The 11,980-nt window shown below is 33.9% G+C and overlaps 2 protein-coding genes across 6 annotated transcripts; one reads left to right on the plus strand and one right to left on the minus strand.

Annotated features, from left to right (window-relative positions):
- Window positions 1–529: 529 nt before the first annotated feature.
- Window positions 530–2,943, plus strand: LOC136342924 (uncharacterized). The gene is made up of 5 exons (XM_066289217.1): window positions 530–908; window positions 1,487–1,687; window positions 2,113–2,251; window positions 2,310–2,480; window positions 2,539–2,943. Exons 1-5 carry the CDS (start codon window positions 695–697, stop codon window positions 2,678–2,680), a joined length of 867 nt encoding a protein of 288 aa, XP_066145314.1. The 5' UTR covers window positions 530–694; the 3' UTR covers window positions 2,681–2,943.
- LOC136342925 (clarin-3-like) lies at window positions 2,831–11,341 on the minus strand. Of its 5 annotated transcripts, none has more exons than XM_066289221.1 (6): window positions 11,028–11,341; window positions 10,796–10,967; window positions 7,775–8,077; window positions 4,724–4,912; window positions 3,251–3,386; window positions 2,831–3,150 (listed from the first exon to the last, which is right to left on the minus strand). In XM_066289221.1, exons 3-6 carry the CDS (start codon window positions 7,998–8,000, stop codon window positions 3,018–3,020), a joined length of 684 nt encoding a protein of 227 aa, XP_066145318.1. In that variant the 5' UTR covers window positions 8,001–8,077; window positions 10,796–10,967; window positions 11,028–11,341; the 3' UTR covers window positions 2,831–3,017. The 5 variants fall into 5 exon arrangements, with proteins under 5 accessions (XP_066145318.1, XP_066145316.1, XP_066145319.1 ...); XM_066289219.1 differs by having other exon boundaries at window positions 10,796–10,978; XM_066289222.1 differs by having other exon boundaries at window positions 11,024–11,341.
- Window positions 11,342–11,980: the final 639 nt, after the last annotated feature.

Here is an 11,980-nt window from a genome sequence, read left to right on the forward strand (position 1 = left end):
TAAGTTTTATTTATTATTATTATTTTTTTTTTGTTATTATCGATTTATTATTTATTAACTTTTTAAATTGTCAAGTATTTATGCGGATGTGTTTTCTTTCAAAAACGAAACATGTGCTTAACACATAGTATCATAGAAGGTTTTATTCAAAAGATCAATGGATTTCAAAAGTTCTATATCGAAATAAAATATTACCTCCGGTATCAACCGCAATTTTCGAGAGTTTAAAACGCTCAATATCGGCCTTAATTAATTAAAATTACTTAATTACTTCTCAGGTTTTAAGTCAGAATCCTATTACTCCTTTCAAGAATTTCCGAATTGGGTAGGAATCCCTCAAAGTTTGTAATGCGACCACATTAACACCCTGTAGAAAAGCAAATGTTTTGTATGATATCAGTTTTATTAGTTAACTGATCAAATCATATCGTGATTGCACAAGTTATTTTCATTGTCACCCAAATCCTAATCTATATCAGAGCACAGATAAGAAATGAGAGAAACTTGTGGAAGAATTTATCTGATACCAGATAATCAAGCTCTAATCTAAATATGATTCAAGACTGTTGAAGCAAAGTCAGTAACGTGAATTTATTTGATTAAAAACAGCAATTTACGTTGAGTTTGAGAGTGTTTTACTATGTTGTTATTGATTTAGAGGTGCCAGAATTAACAAGATAGTAGGAAGAGAACAATGGCTACAACAAACAGAGTTTTCATAGTGATTGCTTTCGTGCTCTCAGGAATAGCAGCGCTTTTCAACACTGTTTCTTTATCTACAGAAAAATGGATCACTGCCAGAGCTAGCGATGTTAGTGATCTAACGGATACAAATTATATAAATTATGGACTATTTTTTGGAAATTACAAAATGACGTATCCCTCAGCGGGTACATATGAAATATCTAGTAAGTGTGTTATAGTCATCAAATTTAAATGACCATAAAATAGGGGGTGTATTGAGTAGAATCCCCTTTACTATTATATCCAGATCTGGGGATATTGTACAGGGTATCTCAATAAGTGTTACAAAACGATATCTCTATCATGGTTAGAAATACTCGAAATTTCTACTGGTAAAGTTTTGTTATCCTATCTTTGTTAGTTCCACTATAACAAATTCTTTTTACACAGAAGATATTTACCAATTGTTTGAAAAAAAATGTTCAAACCCTACGTTTTTAAAATATTTCAAACTTATTTTTTTTTAATGAGAGACCCGGTATATTTTTTTTATGTTGCGTCATGAGTTTCTTTACTTTAACCTCTATTTTTGAAATACACAAAAATAAAAATCTACGAACAATTAAATAACGTTTATATTAAGTTTTTTCTAAACCTCGCTTACTTAAAATTTAAGGTAGTGGGCTATCTTACGTGGACTACCTTGTACATTGTACGATACTATATACCTATATAGGATTAGACCAAAATACAGAGCTGGATAATTCTTTTCAGTCATACGCTTACAAAAATATAATTTCAGTTACCTGCAATTTCAAGTACAACATTTGTGCCATGCTATGTGGGCTAGATAATAATGCCAGAGCTATTCTTCTAGACGATTTATATAATAACAAAAGCAGCAATAACACGGACAATTATTGTCCAGGGGTTTATAAATATACTTTCGCCTTCAACTTGTTCCAGTATCAACCACCATACCTGCGAGGGAATAGTAATACCAGTAAGTTGACTAATTTTCTTTGGGGAAATCATTTAATTTTAATATGCGAAAATATTTAATATATACGATGTTTCAAAAAGCTTGTGCCAAACTTAAGGTGGTGATGGGAGACATTTTAGCGAGTGGCAAAAATGAGCCGTTTTGGCAGCAGTCTTTTTGTTAAAAAGTTTCGATATCTCATTGAAGCGAATGGAATAAAAACAAAGTGCCGAGAAATTGACATCCTGTACAGCATAGAAAATATGATCAAAATTTTATTTTTAATTTTCGACTTTGACACCTTCTAGAGCTGTTATTATCAGCTTTAGGACTAGAGTAAATATGGTGAAATCGTCTTCTTTTGATCTGAAGGATCTATCGTAGGGTGTCGTAAAGAACCTTTACTGACACCCTGTAGAACACATTTCCAACGTTTAATATTGCAGTTGCAAAGGATAAATTCATTAACGCGGGAGTTTGGTTGTCTACTCTGATTTTCCTGAGTTTGGCGATGTTAACCGGTTTAGTAGCGACCGTTCTGGCCCTGTACAATACAGTTTCTAATCCTACTCAATACTATTTAAGGTAATTTAATTGAAAAGCTTCATTTGCAGGAATAAATATCTATATGAGAATATTTTAGTGTTAAAAGTCTCTTTATTTACAATGCCGCCGCCCTTTTTTTCACGGTCCTTTATATGGCCTTATGGGGCACGAACTACATTCTTCATATTTTCCATAACGTAGCAATATACGATACATTAGTGGGGAACCTTACCTCAGACAAGACTGCTTTTCTTGGGTACTCATATTGGTATGAAAATTTATTGCTTACTGCAATATTACCATTACTCAACTTATCATTGGCACAGGTTCGGACTTATATCTTTGGCTTTCTACGTCGGGAGTATTGGAATCCTTTACTACAGGGAATATTTGAACGAAAGAGATCCGAGGAACAAAATAGTCAGCCTCGAAGCAGATTCCGCTGACCCTAATTTGTATCTGTACTGATGTACCGCACTCGTTTCTGGGAGCGGCTAAATGTTATAGCATTACGCTTAAAACCATAAGAAATATCTAAAATGCACGAATAATCAATTACACTGACCATCTTAATCGCCTCTCCACCGGGGTTTTATCTCAGCAAAAATGAAACAACAATTAAACTGCATATTTATTATTATTACTGAAATAATAGCAAAAATGTTAATTAAGTCGCCAGAAATTAACCTAATTTGAAAGGAAATTTGATTAAAAAAATAATTATAAATAAATGGTGTTTTATTTACAGCGGTTATGCGACCAAGTCGTCCTGAGTTCCACACAAACTTAAGCGTAGCATTGAAATTCAATAAAGCATTATAGCTCCATTGGTTTTCTCCTCTAATACCGGAATAACCGTTTCCGTCTCCTTTTCACTATTTGCGATAGTAATTAAGATAATATTTACAATAGCTGCACATGTCGCTCCTACGACAAACCTGGAAGGAAAAGAAAATGATAAATTGCCCATATTTGGCTTGCATCATTAAAGGATTTGCAAGAAAGAAATCGTAAGTGTGAAAATATTGATTAAAATACCAGAAAGAATATCCCATTTCGGCCATATTTTCCGATGTCCATTCGTAGCTGCGATCCTCACGGGTCAGTACGCTGTATTGGATTTTTGAGTAAAATTGTCCCAACCAGAAGGCAATACCGAGCAGGGAAAATATACCTGAACAATTTGTTCATCAAAATTCTATTTCATACGCAGTGTGTCCCATCGGTTAGTGTTTGATTATGGAAAAACCGTAACCGATATCCAAGGAGCACATTCATCGGAAGATTATAACCCATTTAAGAATGTGCTGATTACCCAAGAGAATTTAATATACGGCGTGTCCATTTGAAAACGAACCATCCTCGATATTTCGGTCCTTATAGAAAATATGTAAATATACAAAAACACGTCGCTATTGTTTTCAAGGGAGACGTTCTTTAAGTAAGTTTTTTATTAAATTGCATACACCCTTTAGCTCGGAGGTAAACAAAGAGTAACATCTTAAAAGGACTGGGGAATAGAATTGTATCTCATCGAAAAGTCTTTCAAAAAGTGATTATTTTAGTTTTTATTTTTTTATTTGTATTTGTGAATGCATACTTACACTACCGGAAATATGTTTATATAAGCGTGTCGCCTTATTTTTAGAATAACTCGAAGTTTAACCGCGTACTTAGATGATACCTTGTATAATTTGCAAGTGTCGCATATATGGTATGTCGTTTAAAACTAGTACTATTTTTGGGCAAAAAATACGTGGTTAAATTCCTTATGTGCAAAAACCAAGACATCCTGTGTTACGAAGCAACATACAGGGTGACATTGAAAAAAACGCAGTGTGCTACTGTGCAACATGTCCAAAAAATAAAAAATTATATTAATATTAATTCACATTAAAATAACAGGGTTGACAATTACATTCAGAGTAACGAGAACTAATCCAATTTAAAAAGTGTCGTCCTACCACTTCATGTAAATTCTTTGCACATTTCTACAGAGTGTTTTACAGTTGAAGCGACAAAAGCCTAACGGAGATTCCACTGAGCAAAATATGGAAAACATTTTATATGAAGGCGGGTACGAAAATGCTTCGTGTTCGAGATAAAAGGTATAAACTTTTTTTTTATTGATTTTTTTAAATAATAGCTTAAAAACGTTTTAGTCGATTTTGACAAAATTTTTACGGTTTATTAAAACAAATATCAGACGTCTACAGAACCAATTAGATTTGATCTAGAATTTTGAGGGGCGCAGCTAGAGAACAAGCTGGTTGTTTTATTTACAGAAAAAAGTAGCACCTTGTAGTTTTTTTTGGTTGTTTTCATGTATCGCAATAATATTCAGACAATATACGGGGATGAAGAAGTTTCGGATCCATGTTTTGCTGAGCAGAATCTCCACAAGATTTTTGTCCCGTCAACCATGAAACACCCTGCATATTGACTTTAATCGCAGTTTTTCCATAATCGGCCCACGCATATCCCGATGAGACACCCTGAACAGGCACTTACACGTCAATAAATTCCAGAATATTAACCCAGATATTCCGACGAGGCATCTGTACGAATTAGTGGCCGTGTTAATGATAGCCAAAACTGCGCTTATAACTGAAACCAGTAAACCTAGACATAGGACTCCAACAGTTCCGATCCACAGCCAGTAATTCAGGAACTCTGGCTCATGTTTCATGGTTTGTATGACTAAAAGAGATTCGTATTTCAAGGAAAGAAACATTTCTTAAAATGACCGCTTCCCCAGCTTTTGATAATTAAGGTCATTTAATTTAAACACCGCCAACCATAATTGTTACGAAATAAACGCCTTTCTGAACTGGTTCTCTTTTAGTTGTTTCAACTTCTACATTCTTAAGTGTCATGTTAACGACTTAAATATTATTTACAGTTATAATTCGCCGAGAGAAAACGAACTACCATTTGAGATGTCGTTGGGTAGAACAATGAGAAATTGGTTCTTTCATATTTATTTATAGAAATTACAGTTCGGTACCTACACTGAATGTCGCGTTAGGATAATACTGGCGGCATAAATATGCTAAATTATGTAGGTATCGTTCAACAACTGGTGAACCAACCGAAGGTGTAACAAGTGTATGGTGTGATCATTTTATCTTACCAACGTATCATTTTACAATAAATTTTTTGTTCTTAAAGATATCAGTACTCGAAAAAGGCTGTTTTCTAGGACTTTTTCACAAGTTTTTTTGTAAATTTAAATTGAATTCCTATAGCTGTCAAATTTTGACATTTATTGACGCAACTTTAATTTTTTAAAATTATTTCTCTTTAAAATTCCAAACATATTTTATAGAACACTTAGTATGTCTATCACTTACCGTCAATATAGTATTCCAATTTAAAAATTGAAAATAGTCGTCGCATTATGCAGGCAGCCTCTAACTTAAATTGTTTAATTCTGTGTAAATCAAAAATGCGAAATGTTAATGCAAAATAATCAAAGGTTGCTTTAGGCTAAACGCAAATCTAAACGAAAAATCATAACAACTCAAACAAAAAAAAATTATAATAACAAATTGTTCTAACTTTAGTTTTAATCCTTTTGAAGTCTATAGAGTGTTTTTGTAAAGTATAGAGTAAATTCACTAATATGGAAACTAACATGTTTTGGAAAAAATCCTCGGATACGCCGATTTAGCGCAAAATTTTCTTTTATGTTAGTCTCATTAATGATACCGTCACTATCCAATATGTGACATCAACAATTTTTTAAACGACAACCCTCGTTTTTTTATTCAACACATCAAAGAGCACATTTTTTAAAGAAAAATATCACTGACTTAATTTACAAAATTTACAAAAAAAAAACACAACGTTCGAACTGAGCTCCATTCGGTGTCTAACAATAAGAAGCAAGACTCCTAGAATAAACTCCTTTTGAACATTGTTGATGACGTCTGGAATAATAAGTGGTTTTTCTTCAGGAATAAATTTTTTTAAATCGTTCAAATTTAAGAACTTAGTGGAATACTTTTTGCTGTTTAAATATCCTCACGAAAAATAGTCAAGAAGTGTCAAGTCAGGCGGATAAGCGGTTTATTCGATTGCTCCTCTTCGTTGTACCTAACGATTTAGAAAATACCCGTTTATGTAGCCTCACACAGATGCTGCGTAATGGGGGAGAAGTGCTCCATTTCGTTGAAGTAGTCAATTTGTATTTGCCAAATCAGTTTCTTCTTGATCGGGATATAAAGCAAATAGAGTTGGAACCAAGTCTTCTTAAAGAAAACTTAAATATCGTTCTTCAGTTAGGGCACCGTCGAAAAAATAAGGACCTAGGATCTATTGCGTATTATGGCACACCCAACATCCAACTTTTGAGAGTGTTGTCTATGAAAATCCATCGCCCAATGAAGACCATTAGAAGTCTAATAACAAAAATTTTGCTGCCCGACGTGGCCATTTAAAGTAAACATTTCCAAACACCCTGTCGATAGAATGAAAACAACAATTTTTTTGAAGAACATACTCTGTGCAGACGAAAGTTGATTTTTTCCCAGAAAAGGTTGACACAAAGGAAATCGTCCTTAATGATCGCAAGATAATTCGAGAATTGTCAATGAAAAAAAGCAGTAAGCCTACGAGTGCGCCAATGCTTGGTAGGGCATAATAGACAGATGCATTTTAGGTGCACTGTTTATGGATCAAAAATTAACGGGACATTTTTATTTATAACTTTTGCAATATTAAATTGCAAATAATACCAAGAATTAGCTTCAAGACGTAGTAAATAGTATAATTTGACTATAAGATGCGGCCCCAACATTGTGTTAGGGAACTTACAATTGTTATTAAATTTCATTATTCAGAATGGATTGGAAATGGGGGAACAACAACTTTGCCAGCGGATAGCCCTGATTTGACGATGTTAGATTTTTTTCTTTTTAGCATATGTGAAAAGTAAAGTTTACGAAACTCCATGCAATGACATTCAATGATTGAAATCAAGAACAACAAACGTTGTTCAAGAATAAAGAGATCTCAGGAATCCGCATTGATTCTCTAAGATATATTACTAAAAATTTATCAGAGATACATTAAGCAACAGAGTGGTCGAGTTCAGCAATTCTTCTAACAAATAGTTGCAGATAATTAACTGTTATTTGTTTTTAATTGTTAATAATTATTTTCATTAGTTACTTAATAGATGCGTAATAAAAGAAAGAATTTGAGATATTGCGAAGAAAAATTATTTTATCATCGCGTTTTAATGCAATTACTATTATTTACCGAAGGCAAATCGCTAACTCTAATAAGGCTGTTTTAGACGCCGTTTTATATCAAAAGACGACATTTATGGGAACTCATTTTAAATTTGCAAAAACGTTTGAAAAAGTCTTAGAGAAAAACCTTTGTCGCGTACTGATACCTTTAAATACAAAAAGATTATCACAAACCGAAATGTTATCAAAACGAAGTGATCACAGCGAACATGTTGGGATTATTATTAACCTTGCAGTGCCATAATCATGGTCAATGGTCAAATAATGTACTTTGAATTCTCTTTAGGAAATGAAGAATTCTCACCATCTATATCATAAGTCCTCCATCCGTAGGCCACGTTCAGTTCCTTCTTACCATCGAAGAGCCCAAAATTAATCCTGCCATCGCTTTCCAAAGGGTTTTTGGAACGCTTGGCACGAGCTTCTACCCAGTGCTTGGTACCTAAACCAGCTAAAAGTAGAGCTGCTGCTGCACATGATATGAAGAAAGTGCAGAAAACGATGCCTTTTCTCACGAAGTTGGACATCATCTTGGATGGTTAGGGAATCGCTCTTGCCGAGAGTGGATCGTTCATTTTATTTTGTGAAAGTGGTTCTTCTCGGCTGCCTGAAAACCAGGAATTTATTGCACAACGTGCTTGAAATGATGCACATTGCATCATGGGCTCAGTCTCTTTATAAAACTAGTACTATTGTTGTTTCCCAATTAGTCGAAATTTTAATTACCCAGGGAATCGTTTTGTTTTATCCACTGAAGGTTTCGTAACACGCGTGTTTTTTGTGTCGATGTCGTACCAGTTTAATTAGTTGAATTAGTTCTTCAAACCATACTTTTCCTTTTTGAACAGAACTAATTCCATTTGAAAATAAAGGTGCTACTGTTGCTGTCGTTGAAAAAAATGTCTACTTTCACGCAATTTAGCGCTAATTATTAACGGTTTTCGTTACTGAAAAAGTAAATGAGATTTGTAGAGTTTTTGTTGCAATTTATAATGAAACAATTAGTTTTAGCCCTTGATCAAAGAATTGTAAGAATTTCTTGAGGAATTACAGAGCGGTTCCTAAGATTATCGAAGCAGAAGGCAGAAACGCTTTTAGTAACGCTACTCGGCAGCGCAACTCAGCCACCAAGGTGTAGAAGCTCTCGCAAAAAACACCTTTTCTAAAGTAATTTGTGTTTACACCATTCAGAATCCTCATACATAAAAAAAAAACGAATAACAGAATGATTTGTACAAAAGAAGGTTAAAGTAATAAAATGTGGTGGCGCTTCTTGCGGCGCTTTCAGACTACGTCGCTCGACAAGAGCCATAACGAAATAATGTAATCTGTTCTTCGACGCCACATTCAGAACTTTAATAAAAAAAATTCCAATAAAAATTGCCAAAAAAAAGCGTTTTTTTCTTCAATCTATCCGAAGAAGGTTTAAGATAAATATTTGCAAAAAAATATCTGAATATTTGGTTTTTGTTGGTTTCGATCTGGAAGTGAATGTCTGCAATTAATTTAATAGATCACGTATCTCTAAACCGAGACCCTAATGGTTGCGTTTGCAAATAGGGCACTGTAAATATAGTACGCACACAATAATGTAACACCTTATACACACGACATTTCGCATTCGACCCTCATCATTGGGATCTCAGAAACTACAGGAGACACAAAAAAGTTTAAATGAGGGCAAAATTTCATAATTTAGTGCTTGGCCAAATGATGTTTTCAAAACTAGAATTTTCCGAACATATACTTCTAAAGATAGCTGGAAAATATTAAAAACTGAATATTTCGTTTTTATTGTTTTTAGCATCATTTGGCCAGGAAGCCCCAAACCACAAGCACATTTTCATTGCCACTTTTTCTCAGCTACACGATGACGTTTTCAGATTTGCTATCCCACTATTTTTTGTCGAAAAATCTAATGTAGCGCCCATAAAAAAATTAAGTTGATGATGGTAGCTGAAAGATGAAACGTCGGGTGTCACATATGGAAACGTCATCGTGAGAGCTGAGAAAATGCGACAATGAATATGTGATTATGGTTTTGAGTTTCTTTATTAAATAATGCTAAAAAAATAAAAATGAAACTTTCAATTTTTTTCCATGGATCTTCGGAAATTCTCAGAAAATTCAAATTTTGAAAACAGCATTTGATCAAGTGCTAAATTACGCAATTTTTCCTCCATTTTAGCTTCTTTGTATCTCCTCTAGTTTTCGAGATCTCAATGGTAAGGGTGGAATTTTTGATGCCCTGTATGTAGGGTGAATCAGAATTAATTTCTAAATTTTGATAAACTGATCCCTACTTTTTCTTAAAATGAAGGAAAATCAAAAACTGTTCTTTATAGACATTTTTTGGTAGAATACAATGAAGTTCTTAAAGTAACTATTATGTTTGGTTTAGAAGATATAACACATACTTATTTTTTTTTCCACTTAGCTTTAAAAGCCATCATTATCGGGTGTGTTAAATGACTGTGAAGTACGTTTTCTCGCCTTGTTTCTAAAACAGGTTAATAACGACGGGTATATGGCTCATTATTTACCTAGCGAACTAATTACGGTGGTTGTCGTGGAAATGACCTCCAAAGGAAACGTCGACGTTGATCTCATGATTTCAGATCTATTACATTTTTCTGTTAATTTATGCTTAATCTAGTTAAGTTTATTGCTCTTGTATAAATTCTAATATTGATTGATAAAAATTGTGTTGTGAGAAACTTATGATTTAGAATTTAACATTGACAGTCTATTCAGAGTGATGCATTTTACAACTTTGGTGTATTAATGAAGCTATTATCGGAAATGGACTTTTTGAACAATTTTTTTTTTCAGATTTTGTACCATTTTTATGTTTATTTTCATACCATTTTTTACTTTTTTTGTATTTTTCTTATTAAGAGACGAATCATTCAGAACGGTTGTGGAATTTGATGTCCAATAGAAATGATTCGGCCATAAAAAAAAACTATAACATACTATTGGATAAAGCAACCTTTTTCCGTATCCATTTCAATGAGTAGAGATAAAATATCACTATTTGGGATTTGACCACTGGTCATCGGAATGTATATTTTGCGGAAATACATCTCGGAACCGCATAAATATCTGCTGTTAGATTGCACCTAAATCACGTTACGAGAGTTACGAATTTAACAATAACTTAACGCTTAGACATTATATAACTGTTAATTTTTAGTAAAGAACTGCAATTTTGTAATTTCAAGGTTTACCACCAGCAACGTTATTTCATTATTTAATTTAAAATATATTTTTTAGTCAAACAAATTATTAACAACATTTCCACAATAAAAATTTTGATACTTACCTTCTTAAAAGAAATCCTATTTTCCATCACAAACCATTAATTCAACGATCTCCGTGTAATGCAAACACAAACCTTGGATTATTATCGTTCAGCGTTCCGGTTTTTTATCCGAAACGGTCAAGCACAAAAGCACTGAACCAGAAATCCTTGTTGGGCTCGGCCTCGGATTGCTCTATTATGAGACTGTTAAAAACCTTTGAGATTCTTAACCAAAAGTTTTCGCCCTACATACGGATGCTGAGGAATGTCCAAGATGATTTTCCACCAACCGCACTTTAATGATCACTTCACAATCTGTAGGTAAAAACCCTTTTAACAATCATTACAATCTGGCGAAGAAGCGTCCGAATGGTCACATTTTAGAATCTAATTAGTACACTGAAGAAAGACGTGTCCAGTGAATTTGTTCGTATTTGGGTTAAGATCAACGAGAGATGAAAGCAGCACCAGCAGTGGGTTCTTCTAAAAGCGAGTTGGGTTCGTGCGAATGCGGACCCAGGTAAAAATCAAGCACCTGATGATGACCAATGTCGGTGGTTCTCGGGTTCTTTCGTTGCTGCATTGAAGTATTTCGCGGTTTCTGGTTACACGTTATTACTTTTAAAAAAGGAAATTTATGGCATGTTGGGCATGTCGCACCGGAAGGATATCGTCGCGGTGGAATCGCTTCGGTTTCCGTAGGGGAAACTGGGTACAACATTATTAAATATTACAAATACTATAAGGAAGTTATAAAAACGGCAGAACAACGGCTTCGAACTTTTTCTGACTTTCAAACGTCTCAGATGGTCTTAATATAAATCAGCACCGAAACTCCTCATTTCGACAGAATATCCACTTGGACACCACAATACGATATTTAATGCCTAAATGAGATCCTATGAAATATATTTTTCGCGGAGTTATGAACAATACAGAGTGGGCCAGGAGAGATAATCTTTCGTCAAAAACTGTAAAATATATGAAAACGTTTATATATAAAAGTTTTTTGGCTTAAACAGGATGAGCAAAAAATTATTCTAGAATTTGAGGACAATCCAAAAATGTAATAATATTAATTTATTCTGTTAATAATGATAAAGCTTCCAATTGTCCACTTTGCACGACACGATAAAAATAACCTACATAGAAAAGGCATGCCTTCGGAGGAGGGGGGAGGAGGAGAGGGGTGTCATCTTGTGCCTC

The sequence above is a fragment of the Euwallacea fornicatus genome, chromosome 13, assembly GCF_040115645.1.
Source record: "Euwallacea fornicatus isolate EFF26 chromosome 13, ASM4011564v1, whole genome shotgun sequence".
NCBI classification, from domain to species: domain Eukaryota; kingdom Metazoa; phylum Arthropoda; class Insecta; order Coleoptera; family Curculionidae; genus Euwallacea; species Euwallacea fornicatus.